The 19,184-nt window shown below is 40.1% G+C and overlaps 1 protein-coding gene across 1 annotated transcript in view; it reads right to left on the reverse strand.

The window, feature by feature from the left end:
• The window catches only part of SERPINI2 (serpin family I member 2), a 32,283-nt gene that overhangs the window by 9,024 nt on the left and 4,075 nt on the right, over positions 1 to 19,184 (reverse strand). Inside the window, exons 2-5 of the mRNA XM_053599685.1 lie at positions 12,188 to 12,418; positions 10,131 to 10,325; positions 9,857 to 10,049; positions 1,009 to 1,106 (exon numbers count right to left, since the gene is read on the reverse strand). Coding sequence (XP_053455660.1) covers positions 1,009 to 1,106; positions 9,857 to 10,049; positions 10,131 to 10,325; positions 12,188 to 12,418 — 717 coding nt within the window. The remainder of the gene's footprint in view (positions 1 to 1,008; positions 1,107 to 9,856; positions 10,050 to 10,130; positions 10,326 to 12,187; positions 12,419 to 19,184) is intronic.

A 19,184-nucleotide genomic window follows, 5' to 3' on the forward strand; every position in this document is an offset into this window, starting at 1 on the left:
CATCAAACAGACAAGCTTAGGTGCCTTTTTGTTTTGTTTTGTTTTCTTCTTTTTTTGAGACAGAGTCTCACTATGTTACCCTTGGTATAGAGTGCTGTGTCGTCACAGCTCACAGCAACCTCAAAATCTTGGGCTTACGTGATTCTCTTGCCTCTGCCTCTCGAGTAGCTGGGACTACAGGCACCCACCACAACGCCCAGCTATTTTGTGCTTGCAGTTGTCATTGTTGTTTAGCAGGCCCGGGCCGGGCTTGAACCTGCCAGCCTCAGTGTATGTGGTTGGCACCCTATTCACGAGCCACGGGCGCCAAGCTTAGGTTCCTTTTCATAAAACAGAAGACTAAGTTTAAAAGAGAGAAAATAGTTTAGGACTAATTGGCCGTCTCCATCCATTTTTTTTCTCTTTAGTTAGTTATATTTAAACTAGCAAGTACTCCCAGGACCAGAAGACTAAAAGACCGTCTTGGCTTTGCTGGGGGACTTCACATCCCAACCATGTGGGATGCTTCAGGTGCAGTCAGCAAACCAGATTCATCTGCTCTGTTGCTAAATCTAAAAGCTGTAGCATTGCAATTTCTCAATTGCATTCCACATCCAGCAGCTTGTGGGTTCCTATTTCATGGACTTTAATATTAGGGAATTAACCTTTGCAAATTGGTTTATGAGAGTTTTATTAGCTCTGCTTAGATGAGAGACTCAAAGTTGTAATTCCCATTATTCAGATAAGAAAATCCAAACAGGGCAGAAATAAAAGCCCATGTAATAAATCTGATCCACATAGTTATATGAGAAGTTTGACTAAAATGCTTATCTAAAATCCTAAATGCCTTTAACTTCCATTAAGGAAAACTACTTAAATGCAGAATAGAGTGCCTGCTTCCAGACAGTGGAACACGGCTCTGACATTTACTCACTGTGTGTCTGATACCTGGGACCAAATCTTCCAGTTTTAAGATCAGTTAGTTAATATAGTCCTAAGAAACCAAATTAACATGATAATTTATCATACCTGTTAGTCCAGAAAGGTCGCAGCCGCCACTAAATATCTCAGTTACGTTCAAAGAATACAAAGCTTCTTTAAAGTCTAATTTTTGTTCTACTTTAAATCTGTTAAAAAAAAAAAAAAGATGAAGAAAAGTCTTGAAACACACACAGGTTTGTTAATAATTTTTTTTTAAATGAATGACTTGGAAGAGATCATATTGTGAAATATTTTGTTTTTATTATCCCAATTATATTTTGTCAAATTTCACACCATTTTTGCCAGCTCTGCCATCAGCTCTGGGTTGCTAATAACTTGCTTCCTGGCCAAGTGGTTGGAGGGAATGGGGAAGAGAATACTCTATTTTTTTTTTTTTAAGTAACAATTACTCAACAAACAGGGTGAGATGTGTAAGTTTGCAATTCCCAGCCCCTTCCTAAGATGTCTCAGATTTCCTTCTAGCATTTCTACGGCCTCGAGTTCTTCACACTATCGAGGATGGTTCCTGGCAGATGGCCGTGATGCTGCCAACAGGGACAGGAGTCAACAGTCTTCGGAGAAAACTATTGGTTATTACAGAGAAGCATTTACTATTAATCATCCATCCCACTCGTTGTCACAGTTGCTGTGACCTTCTTGAGTTTATGCGCACACCTGATGGGCCCTGTGAAAGCGTAAAAGTGAAAAGTGTAAAAGTGCAAAATGAAGAAACTAAATTTCTTTCAAAGGAAATAAAAAATAAAAATTATGGGAGAGGAAATGAAGAAGGAGCCGGCCAGTGCTTCCAATGCAGGGCTGTGCCTTGGACCCACCCAGTCCTAAGAAACCTTGCTGGGCTTCAGTTTGACTCACTTGTGAGGAGGGAACTTAACCAGAGAATCTCCAAAGATTCTCATAGGCTCTCATCTAGGAATCCAACTCCAAAGCCAAGTGAGGGGGAAGAGGACAGAGTGGGGAAGGAAGAAGGATGGGGAGGGAGGATGGGGAGGGAGGATGGGGAGGGGGAGAGGACGGAGGACAGGAGGGGATGGCAGGGCGCGTGGTGTGCCCTCACCTAACAAGCACGATGTGAGGTACACGGCACGCCTCCTGGGTGAAGGGCTCAAATACAACCTGGACTTTACCTACCACATGCAAACAATGTAGCCTGGTCATTTGTACCCTCATATTAATAGGAATTTGTTTCAAAAGCCATCGAACCTCACTTTCCTGTGGAATTTTTTTTAAAAAGAAACTTGTACTTATTGAGTTATCTCCCACCTGACTTGATTTTAAAAAGCAAATTGATACTTTTAGTGTCTGTGAAGTCAATAAGTACAAATTTCTTTTTTAAAAAAATTTCCACGGGAAAGTGAGGTTCGATGGCTTTTGAAACAAATGCATATTATATCATCTAACTCCAGTAAGATTAGCCCATATCACAAAATACCAAGACCAGAGATGTTGGCATGGATGTGGAGAAAAGGGAACACTTCTACACGGCTGGTGGGAATGCAAACTAATATGTTCCTTTTGGAAAGATGTTTGGAGAATACTTAGAGATCTAAAAATAGACCTGCCATGCGATCCTACAATTCCTCTACTAGGTATATACCCAGAAAACCAAAAATCACATTATAACAAAGATATTTGTATCAGAATGTTTATTGCAGCCCAATTCATAATTGCTAAGTCGTGGAAAAAGTCCAAGTGCCCATCGATCCATGAATGGATTAATAAATTGTGGTATATGTACACCATGGAATATTATGCAGCCTTAAAGAAAGATGGAGACTTTACCTCTTTCATGTTTACATGGATGGAGCTGGAACATATTCTTCTTAGCAAAGTATCTCAAGAATGGAAGAAAAAGTATCCAATGTACTCAGCCGTACTATGAAACTAATTTAGGGTTTTCACATGAAAGCTATAACCCAGTTACAACCTAACAATAGGGGGAAGGGAGAGAGGGAGGAGTGGGGGAGGATGGGTCAAGGGAAGGTGATTGGTGGGACCAAATCTATGGTGCATCTTACAAGGGTACATGTGAAACTTACTAAATGTAGAATATAAATGTCTTAACACAATAACTAAGAAAATGCCAGGAAGGCTATGTTAACCAGTGTGATGAAAATGTGTCAAATGGTCTATAAAACCAGTGTATGGTGCCCCATGATTTAATAATAAATAAACTAAAAAAATAAAATAAAGTCAGAAATTTTGGTAAAAAAAAGAAAAGACAAATGAAACATTCTTAAACAGGGACTGTATATATCTCCTACATCAGCAAAATTTCCAGGCAACTCCTGTCAGAGTCCTGCCGCAAGACCTCCCCCAGAGCCCCCAGTTTGGATGCAAGCACTAGTGATCCTGGGGATAGAAATTAGCGTGGGCCATCAGTCTAATTAGATCACAGTTTTAACTGCCAAATACTAAACAAGCTTCTTAATTATAATTCTTCAAAACAGTGACTATACTATGGCAAAGCTTTATTGGCCTAAATCATTTCTTGGTAAAATAACAGGTAGAGGAGAAAGATGTTAACTCATTCAGAACCTTAACTAACTGGAAATGGACATGACTTGCACTTTAGAATCTACTGACGGTAACATAGGCTGATTTTTCAACTACATTTTTGCAACTTTCTACTAGCAAAGATTATATGCAACATGATGATTTTGAGGGTTGGGTTTTTTTATTCTATTTTTATTACCATACTCTTTAAACCAAACAGAGCATGGCCTTTTAAAAAATAGAGATTTTAATCCACCTACAAGTTGGCTATTTTTAGTATGATAGTTCAATAACTTTAGGATAATAACAAGAAAACTGCAAGACTTATTACAGCTCCTAATAATGCTTAATTATCACTGAAGAATCATTGAAGTAACAGTCCTGCTCATAACATCGTCCAATAAAACTGACAGAAATAGAAGCCCGTTCAGGCATCTAATAAAAAGTATACTCCACAGCCAGACTCTAATTATCCATAATTATCAGAGCCATAAATAGCCAGGTGTGAAGTAGCACTTCCAACCTGTTAGGTACTTAGTAAAATTATAGTCTTTAAACTGCTCAAAAATCCTAGGAAGCTGGCATTATTATTTCCATGAACATGTAAGAAAGCAGAAGATTGAGGAGTTTGATTTCTAGGTCAGAGCAGGTGCCAGAGCTACGGTCTAAACCCACGTCTGGTTGACGTCGAAGCGGACGCGCTCTCATGCTTCTAATCAAAATATAATTTAAAACCTCCAACTCGGGCAGTGCACGCAATGTCCCGCTTCCAAAGTTTGAGTCTTACTATGTATCCCAGGTGTGGTTCATTGCTGTTTTTCCTCGACCCTTCTTTAAAATTATCAAAAGAACAACATCAGCCAAACATGAAAGAATGAGCAACAGAAACGGAGTATAAACGTCTAAACACAACAAATCAGTGAGGGGAAGGCTGTGTTAACCAGTTTGATGTAAACATTCCAAATGGTATCTAAAATCAGCACAGTGTGCCCCATAAATGCAGTGATGTATACAGTTATGATCTAATAATAAATAAATAAATAAATAAATAAATCACAAGAAGGAAGGAAGGAAGGAAGGAGCGCTAGAGACACTGTTGGAACTGGATAATCCCAAGACATGTTTTTAGCATATGCACACATGATCTGTTTGCTTAAAAGTCAGCAATTTACTTCCAAATGAAATATCCGGGAAGAAATGTTCTCACACAGGCAAAAGCTACAGAAAATGAAAGAAAATCATCCATATTTTTGTTTTAAGAATGATTTACTCTGGGCGGCGCCTGTGGCTCAGTGAGTAGGGTGCCAGCCCCATATGCCGAGGGTGGCGGGTTCAAACCCAGCCCCGGCCAAACTGCAACAAAAAAATAGCCGGGCGTCATGGCGGGCTCTACAAAAAAAAAAAAAAAAAGAAGAATGATTTACTCCTAGCCTTAGAATGATTTACTCTCCAGGCCCTTCTGGAGACCAATGCTCTCCCTCCCTCCCCATCTTTCCCCAGAGATTTTGTTTAAAGGAAAAAAAAAAAAAGTCCCTAATTAATCTCCCTCCGGGCTCCTGTCCTTATTATTTGAAATCCTGTAGGCTTGAGTCATTTTTAAATCATTCATACATAGACCTAACCAAACCAAACACGTATTATGATTATTGCAAGGATAGAAGTGTAACATAATACTTGATTGATGCTGAGGACCTGGACTGCTCTGTGGGTGCCTAGTAGCCTCTGGTCACTTTCCTTCTAGTTATCTCCCTGTGTGTGTGTGTGTGTGTGTGTGTCAGGGAGAGAGAAACAATCTGTTAGCCTCATGAGCTGAATTAAAAATACTTTTCATCACATCTGAAATGCATCTGGAAACTGTTCAATGCACACTTGGAATTCCAATGTTTACCAGTGTCCAGCAGGTCTAAGTGAAAATGAACACTTTGCAATCATTCCTGCCTCTGGTCACCACATCTTTATTCCGTCTGGTCTCACTTTTCCTGCCTTGCTGCTCTCTCATCCATACACAATTCACATTCACACACCAATCGATAAGCCCAAGGCTGCCCAAGACTGGGATCAATTTCTACCTTACCGGGAATTTGATGCTTTCTGTCCGAGGGTAGGTGTCAACTCTTTTAAAAAGTCCTCAGCATGGCTGTTCCAGATCTTGGACCTGCTGCCCTCCCTGTCACTGACCACTCTGTTCTGCACTCCCCTTGTGCTGGCCCCAGAGTGCACCTGCTTTCAGGTTCCTGTTTGTCCCAGGACACTGGCTCAGCCATTTACTGGCTGTACAACTGCAGGCAGGCACTGGCCTGATGCATAGTCTCAGCAAATTTTTGTGAAATTCTCCCACTATTCCATCTCATCAATAAGTAGTAACTGTCTTATCAATAAGGGGCATGTCTGTCACGTGCCGTTTGTCCCAGCCTCTTCTCCATAATAAAGTCCCCATCTATCTAGGTTTTTGCACAAAAAATACATTTCCTAACCAGGATCAGACTAGGAAGACTGGGAGGCTGAGATGACAGACTCGAGGGCTGACTTTTCTCTCCCAGCACACACTGAATGAGAACCATTTAGCTTTTCAGTGCCTTGTTTTTCTCATCTGTGAAACGGAAGACATAACCAACTGACACTGTGGAACCACAGCCTCTAGTTATTAGACTGTAAACACTAAATGCTTTCTCAGGTTAAATGTCAAAATTAATAATGTCTATTAATAGATGCCTATTGGGCGGCACCTGTGGCTCAAGGAGTAGGGCGCTGGTCCCATATGCCGGAGGTGGCGGGTTCAAACCCAGCCCCGGCAAAAAAAAAGAAAAAAATAGATGCCTATTAATATGCATTAGAGATAGTAAATGCTAGAAAGTGGCCAATGTTGTAGACTATACCTTATTGGCCTTGATTCTAATGTCCACATCGCAGGGGAGAAAGGAAGTGTTTTCAGCCAGTCACCGTCCCTGATACGGCAGCTTCTAGGAAAACATTCTCAGGAGTGGTTTTCTTGCCTTCGGCATTTCCTAAGAATCTTTGTTACCAAAGAGACACTGTGTTTTACAACAACATCGAGTTTAATGTAGCTGGTATTGTGGACTGAGTTATGGACGCACTCTCTCCCTCAGATTCACATGCTGAAGCCCTCATCTCCTGCACCCTGAGACAGTGTCTTTCAAACTTTTTTATCTCCCGGCATGCTTACACCCATAGTAACACTTCGGCAGCACACTTAAATTATGTTGAACAAAAAAATAGAGTAAAATAAAGAAAAGACTTACTGTGCTTTCAATTTGTTTGGAAAATAATTTAACTAAGGACTTTACTGATATTAATTTTTCAGCACCCTTAAGATCCTCTCACAGAACGCTGGCTGAAAATCATTACCTTCTGATGTAATTTTACTTTGAAATAGGGTTGTTACTGCAGATAAAATTAGTTAGACTGAGGCTAGACTGGAGTAAGGTGAGCCCTTAACCCAACATGATGACTGTCCCTCACAGGCGTGTCCTGCTAACACACACCTTGATTTTGGACGTGGTCCTTCCAGAACCGTGAGAGAGTAAATTTCTGTCATTTCAAGCCACCTACTCTTACAGGGGCTCTAGAAAACAAATACAATTGATTAAACTGTTCCAATGTTACCAAAATCTTCAGTTATCAGTTGGAAAAACATTACACATTTATTTAGATATGAGGACCATGGCACTGAGCCTCTGTTTATAAAATGCATTTGTAAACTATAAATCTGTCAGCCCACCCCTAATATTTTCTCAGCTTGTGTAGTTTTCTCTCTTCTGTGTATGTTAAAATATGTGCTCTAAATGGTGGGGTTTCTTTTGTGAGAAAATTGCTCATTAGGGGGAAAATGTGTTTCTGAAGTTTTACCTGATGATTTTAGTGCTCAAGGAATTTAATTCATCAATATGATCTGACAGGCAAAAATAGTTCATGAACTTGCCAAAATAAGAAAACTACTCCTTTAAAAAGTCAGAAAACATTCATTTAGTAAAAATGAGTACTTGTAAATGTAATGTTGTATTCTTATGATGAAAGAGTTAGTAAAAATATTTTCAATCCTGGGAATTCAAAAAGAATCGTATTTTCCTCCCCTTGGAGAGATTCCGGAATCCACAGCTGATACACCATTTTTCACCATGCTCCCCACGTGGGGCAAGCTAAATTAACTAAATTAACACTACATTAAAGTGACTAGAAAGTTGAATTATGGTTTTTGAGATTTTCAAAATGAGATAAAGAGTAATAAGATAGAACCTCTTTCCTTGGAAATATTTGTGTAATTTAACTCAACTATATTCATTTAGCACATTATTATACTGTGAAATGTTCTAGGAATGATGGACACCCAAATGAGTGACATAGAACCCCCTTTCCAGAACATGCTTCCTGATAGGCTAGACGGGAGTGTGAGCAAAAACTAGGACTGCTCTTCTACAACCGGAGAAGAGAAACGGTTCATTCCAACCGGGCAGGTTTGCACAAATCTACATGGAACAGGCAGCCTTGAGAGGGACCTGAAAATAAATGCGAGCTTACGGGCCAGGAGCCAGGGAGAAAGGCCTGCCACACGGAGGGAAAGGGCGGAGAGAAGGAGAAGTCAGCAGCTCTGACTCTGGGTTGGGACTGGCTGGGTAGTGATCTTCTTAACACAGAAAAAAAAAAAAAGAAATAGCCATCGTTTACTTAGCGCCTCTATATGCCAGCCTCAGCGCCATGAACAGAAGCTTGTGATGAGACACTGCAGTTGAACGGCCGCCAGCTTTTAAAAACTCGTTGGTGGCTGGAATCTGAATGGAAAAGGGGGATACACTCGTCAGTGCGCACTTGCGTTTCTACCTAAATGGAGGTTCACATTAATCTTTGAAGGCAACTTGCTCATTTGTTTGGAAAATTCAATACAATTTTTTTCGTTATGCAAATAGAATTGGTGGATAGAGATGGAGAAGTTGGAGATCAAGAAGGAGGAAGAAGCTATTTTATGATGAAAACATTGTTTGGCTGAGAGTTGAAATCTACGCTCTACGTTCTTGTCATGACTGGGAAGCTGGCCTTAGAAAAGATAGTGAGGAATCTGGGTCACCTTCTCTCTACCCTGGGCACAGATGGAGGACTCCAAACGCTGAGTAGGAGAGAGTTGGTAAGGGTCCCCTCGCAGGGGCGGGGACCCTGGCACCGTGACAATGGCAGGCTTAAGGAAAACGTGAAACAGGAGACGGTCTGCAGTCCAGGGCAGTCATGCCCAGGACGTGGTGTAAATTACTTTCTACCTCGCCAGCCACGTTAGCTATCACTAAGCTTTCAGTAGAGTTGGGTTAAACATTGAAATTGTTCTTACTTGCCAGGGCTGCTATAATAAATTCCCACAAGCTGGGTGGCTTCAATCACAGAAATACGCAGTGGAACCTCCCTAGTTGACCACCTCCTTAAGTTGACCTAACTTTCACAGACTGGTTGTGCAACACATGTACTCAGTGGAAGCTCCTTAGGTCGACTACCTCTGTATATTGACCAGTTTGTTATTCCGTCAGATGACCAACCTAGGGAAGTTCAACTGTATTACTTCACAGTGGTGAAGACCAGAGCCCGGAAATCAAGATGTCAGCAGTGCCGAGTTCTTCAGAGCCCTGCGAGGGAACGGTCTGCTCTGTGAACCCCTCCCCGGCTCACACTTGCTCAGCTTTTTCTGTGTCTCATCACGTCACCTCCCCTCTGTGGGTATCTCTGTGGCTGAGTCTCCTCTTCTTACAAGGACCCAGCCACACTGGGCCACAGCCCACACTAACGTCTTCTCGTTCACACTCTAGAGATCCCTGTCTGTCCAAATACAGTCACATTCGGAGGTACTGAAGGTTGGGACTTCACCACGTGAACTTAGGCAGGAAAACACAAATGAAGACACAACAGTTGTGCTTGGAGGAATTAAGAGAAAAGTCGCACCATGAGAAGCTGCGCGAGAGGTGTGCTGCTGAGTGAGGGTTTGGAGAAAGTGCTGCCAAGCTCAGACAGTGTGGAGAAGCTGTTGAGAGCCCGGTCTCCTGGACAGACTGCTGGAGAATGAAACATTCTTACAGAGATGCCTAAAAATGTGGCAAAGGTCGTTCTGACAAAAGCCTTTATTTCTTATTGTAGGTTGGGTTTGGGACCTATGCATTATCATTTAGGGAGAAAAAGCTGGGGATAACTTGGTTATAGGTGTCATTATTCACATTTAACATTGATTAAATGACATCTCTGAATAAAGTTACGCTAAGCCAGCAGTTCTCGACCTGTGGGTCGTGACCCCCTTGGACTGCATTAAAGAGTTTGCAGCATTAGGAAGGTTGAGAACCACTGCTCTAAGCCCTCATAGGAAGTACTTGTATACAACACGGACATTACCAACCTTGGGAGGCTTATTTCCACTTCCTCTTCCTGCATCTCAGAGAGCCATTTCAGGATTTGGCGAGCGGTAATCCGTTTCTCTACTTCCTCCACGTTCAGTTCTTTTGCAGGAAGTATGATGATGAAACTAAATTCATCATCCTTATAAGGCAGTTCCAGAACCTGATAGTGTATAGAAGATTCAGAAAAATACCCTGGAACAGAGAAAATAAAATATCAAATATACGTGGCACTTCCCAAAGCTGTGTTTTAGAAAGTGTGCGTTCTCATATTACCGTATTTTGTTCTTAGAAGAGCCTTCATCATTGGAATCTGGACTGCGGAACCATCTTTCTTAGTAAAATTCATCAGCTGGGTGTTCTCTGTTCTGAATTTCTGTTTCCAATCCCCCTTGAAATAAATAGCATTCACCAGGACAAGGCGAGTCAGAGGGCCAAAATCTTCCCCTGAAAACATGTCTTTAATTTTTCCTGTAAAGGAGGTGGAAGAGAAAGAGGTTGGAAGAAATATACAAGGATTCAGTGGAACAGTTAGAATTAAAGAAAAACATCTTGTGCAGATCAGTTGTGGACAGAGTGTCTTATCTAATCTTGGCAAGTTTGAGAGTGAAAGGGAATGCTTAAATATTTCACTAAGAAGCAGGTGCAAGTGGAATTTCACCAGAAAACGGGACATAGGAGACTGTTTTTGGCAAACTTGAGCAGATCCAGTTGTAGACTCCTTTCCGCGAGATTTTTTGGCATCATCTGTCTTTCAGGGAGAAAGAACAGAAACAAAATATTTCTTCCAGTTTGTTTATTGGTGTCATTCACACTTACTTTCAAGGTCCTCCAGCAGGCTGATCGTAATGAGTAAGTTTACGGTACCCAAACTTGCCACTCTGGCTGTAGCCACTGACCGATAGAAAGGATGAAAATGTAGGTAACTAGTATGATTTTTCTCTTCTAAACACTCAGCTTTCTATTTCCAAGTCCAATGAATATTTCCAAGCTACGAGAAATAGACACGATTGAGAGGCCATGGGCTGTCCAGTGGTGTCTCCAGCCTGGGCCCCTGTACACATCGCTCCCCATACCCATTTCACATTTCCAAGTTCTACTGTCCCATAAGAGGCCTCTCATACCAAGCACACCAGTATCTCACACCGTCACGGTATTTCATAGCTGAACAAATAAATAAATAAGCTATTAATCAAGGGCCTGGTATATGCTTGTAACTCCATATACATTATCATTAAAACCCCAAATAATCCCAAAACATGTTCATAGTATCCTCATTTTAAATAGAGCATAGCTCATGCATTTCTAGGACTTGAACTCAGATCTATATGCCTGTAAGGTTACCACATCTCTCTGTAGAGAATGTTTTCTACCTTATATTTTAAATTTCTTTAGATGACCGTGTTTATGATAGGACTATTAACATTTATTATTAAACATTAACACATTTGACTAAAATGTATTAATTATTCACAATAAATGTGGAAAAGCAGGCATTTGGAATTGACAGATATAAGTTCTACTTGGACGAAAATGTTGTTGCTCTTTCTATGCTTGAAAAATCTATGCTTGAACAAAATTGTTATTAAATTTTTTAATTACAAATTCTATAAATACCACCCTACAAAATTTGTTTGGCTTAAACATCAAAGCCATGACAATTTGTTCTTTGATGTGATTATATTTCCAACTTCTTGTTCACGTAAGATTTCAAAAAAACGCAAAAATCTATTCAAAACATTACCTATTTCAAATTCAATTGTGTCCTAAAACATTATTTTACTTGTAATCCTTACAAGGAATATTGTTTTCAAAGTATAACTGCCTATGGCAATGATCAAATTCATGCAAAATTTCTTTTCTATTCCAACATATATGGTGGCTATCAGGTTGATAGTCTAAATTCAAGGATTTATTCCAAGTAGGACTTCATGGGTTGTTTTCTCAGAGACCATTCTAATTTTGAAATTTTATCCTTTATTTAAAAAACCCAACAGGTACAAAGACTTTTGAATATTCTTGCAGGCATTGGATAATTTTCATTAAAACAAATAAAAGGGGGTGGGGAAGCAGACTGCAATTTAAAAAAAAAGAATTCTATAAATAAGTGCCTTTCAAAAATAATAAGAGAATCAGTATATTTTTCAAAGCAGCTCACCGTTTCTCAGTTATATAATTCAGTATTAATGTAAATAACAGTGAAATGAAATAAGAGATTTGATCCCTCTGATCCATAGTGCGGCAGGAAAATCTTCAGCCTTTCTTTACTTTAGGATATTAAAAACCATGAATACAATGGCAAATAATGATTTTATGAAAATGGGAAACTTTACCCTCGGTTTTGCTTTCTACCCAGGTACTTATCGTTTCCGCACAAGCCTTTGCATCCTGAAAATCCACCAGTTTGATAGCGCTCTGAAAAAATTCTTTGTTGCCATGGAGATACTGTTCATTCACAGCGAATCCATCTTGAAGGTAGAGGGCACTGGCAAGATTAAATGTAAATTCTTGTTTTTTCTCTGAGATGGAGGTGAAAAATGACTTCAGTACCGAAAATTCTTCTCCTAAAAAATAATTATAATATATACTGGCATATTGAACAACATAAAAACAACAGCTTTTCAGCTTTGCTGTCTAAACGCCCTGATTCATGTCACCATTTTATGCACCTTTAGGGGTAACTAACCATCCTAAGTTAGTGTAAATATTTTAGGAATTTATCTCCTGTAGAATATGCATTTTTGAGACAGATCAATTTTCATATAGGAAAAAGAATATCCACGTCAATTTGAAATTTGTCAACAACAAGGATGTGCCTTTATACAGGCTGAAGTTGAATTCCCGTGTATAGACACACTTAGCTCATTTTTAGGTGTTAGAAATTTATGTTTAGAATCTTATTCTTTACATAATATGAACATGATGTTTATGAGAGGGAAATGCCAGGGGATGTGGATGGGGTAGGACAGTCTTGTGCAATTCTTTTCAACATTATTATATTTTGGCTTAAGAAAAAAATTGCTCTCTGTGAGCAACTGTCCGGGTTTTAAAAGATACAAGGAAACCCCTATCATCATGTCTAGAGATGCATAACCATCATAATTGCTTATTTCTTCAGGTTGACAAATCTATATTCTTTTTTTTTTTTTTTTTTTTGTTTTTGGCCGGGGCTGGGTTTGAACCCGCCATCTCTGGCATATGGGGCCAGTGCCCTACTCCTTTGAGCCACAGGTGCTGCCCAAATCTATATTCTTTTGCTGTCTACGTAAACAATAAAATCTGTAACCATTCCAACTATAACCACTAGCCAGAATAAGTTGGTCAGCATTGACTAAAAGACTCACTGCAGGCCAGCAATTTATTTTTGAATTTTTCTGACCACAGCATTGTCAGAAAGCTGCATATGGTTGTGAGAAGAGCCTCGTGCCAGATTTCACCCCGTCGCAGCTTATTATGATTGCTCCGTAGTACCAAAGGGCTCCACCATCTTCACTCCCTCTAGCTCAGTCCCAGAAGGCAATCGTTAAGTGTGGGACTTCTATTTCAAATAACAGGTTTACCCAAGGCCTTCATTAAATTTTCAGTTAAATACCAAAATATCCTCTTTCATAATTTAAAAGTTGATTACATTAAGTTAATCTCCATTAAAAAAAATCTGACTGGGTGTGGAGGCTCACACCAGTCATCCTAGCACTTTGGGAGGCTAAAGCCAGGGATTGTTAGAGTCCAGGAGTTCAAAACAAGAAATGGTTCATCATCAGAAAACACCAACTGAATAAAGAGTTACATAAAACGTATTACTGAAGAGTACAATTACTACTGGGTGGATATGAGTGTGTTTACATGTGTGTGCAAACACATTTTTGTTTTTTTTCTTTTAACTAGAAGCTAGCAGCCTATGAGATGTCTTCATGCAAAAAAGAATAATGCCCTGACTTGGGGGTGGGCGCTGCCCAGCTCCGTAGCCTGCGTCTTGTCCAGCTGACGGAGGCCGCATTTTCGCCCCTGCTCACTTCCTTAGCCCGGCGTTCCTACACAGGCACAACCTCCACAAGCTGACAGGAAGCTCTCCAAGGCATGACGAATTTTACGTCAAACCCCAGGATTATCTATTCATTGGGTTACAGACATAGATATGAAAGACCTTAGACAGGAAACATTACTTTTACATGATCAGGTATGAAGATGTTCAGTAATTCTTTACAACCCTGAAATTCCTCACCTGAGGAAGGGAAGGAAGTTAATCTGTTTTAAATGTTTCCATAATGATTTCAGATGCAATCATCTGTTGCTATGAAAGCCAGAAAGACATATCTCAATAACAGAGAGGCTGCAGAGACGACTTTCCAGAAGAATAAATTCAGGTCAGAAATGAAGCGGCAGAATTTGAAACTAATTTTCCGGAATTTGTAATTTATGAACATCTTTAAAGGAGTAATAAATAGTTCTAACTCATTTGTCAGAGCAGATAGATTTATGACTTCTACTTCAAGTCTGAGACTGTGCGACAAGGAGCTGCCCTTTGATAAATTACTGGATTCTGAATTCCAAGAATAAAGGTGAACACGCTGCACAGGTTCGGAGGAGCATATAAAGTTATTTGCCTTATAAATTTGATTTAATTTATGGATGCGTAACCTCTTGTAGCACAGAATGAAAAGGATACCTATGCATGCTCCTAATTAGTGATGAGAACAAGTTTATTTCACTATAGAAAGTGGAGCCACGGAGAACCTACAGGTGACGGGTAAGCATAACTCTCAGGGCGGCTGCAGCACGTAACTTTCTACTGACTAATGAAAGCATAGTTGAAAAATGGAGCTTCATATGATGCTCAGCAGAACTCAGAAGGCACATTCTCAGCAGCTGTTTGAAAAGTCCAGAAACGTCCTAAAATCCAGGCAAGTTCTCTTGCTCTGCTCAGGAGAGGCTGAAGGCCAGTTTTGTGTGTGAGAGAGAAATCTAAAACGGTAAACAAAGGTACTGCAGAATTACGGATTATCTCAGCCAGAAGGTGCAAATGCATGACCTGAATCCAAACCCTTCTTCCTGCAGTGAGGACCACGAGGTCCAGGAGGATGAAGGCCTGGGAGGTGACATGGCCTGTGGCCAGTGCTGGGCTGGGACAGGACTTCATGCCAGTGCTCGTCTCATAGATAAAGAAGCACCTTTGATCTACCCTTTTCATTAGGCAGTAGAAAAATGGAGCATCTTAAGATGCTCAGCAGAAACCAGAAGGCACCTTCTGAGCAGCTGCTTGACGATGGGGGACAGACAGAGAACTGAGGTCACCAAGAGCCCCGTGGGGTCAGGACACCAGCAGCCGTGTGCCCCTCTGCAGAGCCTGCAGCATAAGCCGGTGCCAACATGGAGAATAGTGCTGGAACCACGGGCGAGGGCAGGAAACGTAAACACAGATAGATGGGCCCCATGAAAATTAGTGGGGTCTGAAGGCAGGGCCGGGACTAAAGTGAATCAATGAGACATTCACCTCGGGCAATCTCAGTAATCCAGATAAATAATGTCCCAATATTTCAAAAAAACAAGATGAATCCAAAAACATCCATGATGACAAAAGTATAAACATTTAAAATCAAACAGGATGAGTTCCCGGTGTCTCCTTTGGTCTCATGTTCCAGCTGGCTCTGCCCGGCCCCACCTCCCACCCAATAATAATCTAGGAGTTATTTTCACATCTCCTCCCTTTCAACCTGTCTGTCTTTGCCCCCCATTTGTGGTTCTGTGTGCCCTTCAACAGGTAGAATGGAAAACCAGTCCGGTAGACTTTGTTCTATGTGTATTGCGTATTGTGTTTACAGATGGTGCCAAAAAGATGGGCACACATTTTAGGAAAGGAAAAATTATGTATTAAAACGGTAGTGCTCAGTACATACCAATAACAAAAGCTGAATACGAGACATGTTGGAGCACCTCTTGGAATCGCAGAAGTCAAACAGGGCTTGAGAATTATAATTTTTATGCATTTTTTGCCTTTCCAAAAACGTGCAGACATTTTCTGGGCATCCTCTGTACATTGAAACGCTAATGTTTAATTGTCCGTATATACTCTTGCAAGGAAAACATAACTATGTTTATTGTTGCTTTTAAATTGTTAACCCTTGGTAAATCATTTTTGGAATTAGTCCTGAATGAATGAATTATTTTTCTCTGCCTCGGTTTTCTCATTGGCATAGCAGGGGTTATGTTCACCTCACAGCATAATTATAAATATTAAATGAGATAATATGTAGCAAGCATGAACTTTTTTTTTTTTTTTTTTGCAGTTTCTGGCCAGGGCTGGGTTTGAACCCAACACCTCCGGCATATAGGGCTGGCACCCTATTCCTTTGAGCCACAGGTGCCGCCTCAAGCATAATTCTTTCGAATTAAATACCAGCACATATACCTGGACACAGTGGTGCATGTGCTGTACACAGGGGTTGGGTGATGTCATTGTGACTTTGCTGTGACGACTACACTCTCAGTCTGGAGCTGTACAGACTTCTGTGTCCCTCTATAAGATGCATTCATTTAAAGTAATGCCATTTCCATAGGCTCTAATTTACATTTCTTCAGAAATGTTCTATTCTCAAAGCAGAATCGTGTGATTGAATATTTCTGGGAGTGGTATAGTGAGATTTACTGAAGTTAATCAAGACTAAATCTGGGGCACAGAGGCCTCAGTATATATTATTCTCAAAGGAAAACTCTTGCAAATTAACTTCATTATCACCAACTTTGTTTCTGCATAAAAGAGTATTTATAATGAAGCAAATAAAAAAATGTTTTCAGAAAAACAAATTTATAAATATAGCTGCTTCATGCTAGGGAAAATAGATGGAAATTAGTTATAGTGATAATATTTCAAAATTAAAAGTCCAGATTGCTCCTCTGGTGCTTTGAGCACATTATCTGATATTAATATAAAAGTCTAAAATTAAAACCAGTAAAGAGATTGAAAGCATGAGATCGTCAGGAAAACACAACAACGTTTTCAAATTAAATATCAGCACAAAAGCCCAGGATCCTAGGATGTCAGATACACAGTAGCTCAAATCGACCTCTGGAAGACCCAAAACAAACCACCGCCTGCAAGCACGAAGGCCTCTGATATATGATTTAAATGTTTTTTTCTCAAAGTTTTAAAAACTGCTAACAAATAAGCTCTTAACATGCACATATTAACACTTTTTCTTTGTCTCACTGTGGGTGAGAGTGCATCATTTTCATGAAAGAAGTATTGGAAATTTATTGAAAAAAGCTTAAGTAATTATATTTCTATAAGAGACCATAAAATACAATAATTAATCTGGGCACCGTGAGTCTGGGGAGATAGGACTCCAGGCATCTCTGGCTGGTGGGAACTGCCTATCATCACTCCTATGAAGATACAGGGAGTCAGCGAGAGACTTCTGGACCCCAAGAGGAGGACTAAAACAGTGGAAAACCGGCAAGTGTTCGCGTGTGTTCAATCCGTCTAAACCCGCCCACAACTTCCACAGGCACAAGAACTTAAAGAGCAAGAGGAAGTGAAAGGAAAATTAGGGCAAGGAAACAGATAAAAGAAATCACTCATGAGGAAGAATCAGCAGAAAACTCCAGGCAACATGAAGAACCAGTCCAGAGCAACCCCACCAAGGGACCATGAGGTAGCTACTGCAGATGATTCCACCAGTATAGAAACGTTAGGAATGACAGAAAGGGAATTTAGAATACACATGTTGAAAACAATGAAAGAAATGATGGAAACAATGAAGGAAATTGCTAATAAAGTGGAAAATAACCAAAAGGAAATCCAAAAACAGAATCAAATAAGAGATGAACGATATGAAGAATATAAAAAGGATATAGCAGACCTGAAGGAACTGAAACAGTCAATTAGGGAACTTAAAGATACAATGGAAAGTATCAGCAACAGGTTAGACCATGCAGAAGAAAGAATTTCAGAGGTAGAAGACAAAGTTCTTGAGATAACTCAGACAGTAAAAGAGGCAGAAAAGAAGAGAGAGAAAGCAGAACGTTCACTGTCAGAATTATGGGACTTTAAGAAGCATTCCAACATACGAGTTATAGGAATTCCAGAAGGGGAAGAAGAATGCCCCAGAGGAATGGAAGCCATACTAGAGAATATTATAAAAGAAAATTTCCCAAACATCACCAAAGAGTCTGACACACTGCTTTCAGAGGGATATCGGACCCCAGGTCGCCTCAACTCTAACCGAGCTTCTCCAAGACACATTGTGATGAACCTGTCCAAAGTCAAGACAAAAGAAAAGATTCTGCAAGCTGCCAGGAGTAAGCACCAGTTGACCTACAGGGGCAAATCCATCAGAGTGACCGCAGACTTCTCTAATGAAACTTTCCAAGCAAGAAGACAATGGTCATCTACCTTTAATCTACTTAAACAGAACAATTTTCAGCCCAGAATTCTGTACCCTGCTAAGCTAAGCTTCAGAATTGACGGAGAAATCAAATCATTTACGGATATACAAACATTGAGGAAATTCGCCACAACAAGACCAGCTCCACAGGAAATACTTCAACCTGTTCTGCACACTGACCACCACAATGGATCAGCAGCAAAGTAAGAACTCAGAAATCAAAGGACAAAACCTAACCTCCACACTGATGCAAAAGATAAAACTAAGCAATGGACTCTCACCAAATAAGATGAATAGAATACTACCACACTTATCAATTATCTCAATAAATGTTAATGGCTTGAATTCCCCACTGAAGAGACATAGATTGGCTGACTGGATTAAAAACCACAAGCCATCCATTTGCTGTCTGCAAGAAACACACCTGGCCTCAAAAGACAAATTAAAGCTCCGAGTCAAGGGTTGGAAGACAATTTTTCAGGCAAACGGAATTCAGAAGCAAAGAGGAGTTGCAATCTTATTTTCAGATACATGTGGATTTAAAGCAACTAAAGTCAAAAAAGACAAAGATGGTCACTTTATATTGGTCAAGGGAAAACTACAACAAGAAGACATTTCCATTCTAAATATTTATGTACCCAATTTAAATGCTCCCAGATTCTTGAAGCGGATCTTACTCAGTCTGAGCAATATGATATCTGATAATACCATCATAACAGGGGACTTTAACACTCCTCTTACAGAGCTGGACAGATCCTCTAAACAGAAATTAAACAAAGATGTAAGAGATTTAAATGAGACCCTAGAACAACTATGCTTGATAGATGCATATAGAACACTCCACCCCAAAGATAAAGAATATACATTCTTCTCATCACCCCATGGAACATTCTCCAAAATTGATCATATCCTGGGACACAAAACAAATATCAACAGAATCAAAAGAATT

The sequence above is a fragment of the Nycticebus coucang genome, chromosome 8 (assembly GCF_027406575.1).
Source record: "Nycticebus coucang isolate mNycCou1 chromosome 8, mNycCou1.pri, whole genome shotgun sequence".
Lineage (NCBI taxonomy): Eukaryota > Metazoa > Chordata > Mammalia > Primates > Lorisidae > Nycticebus > Nycticebus coucang.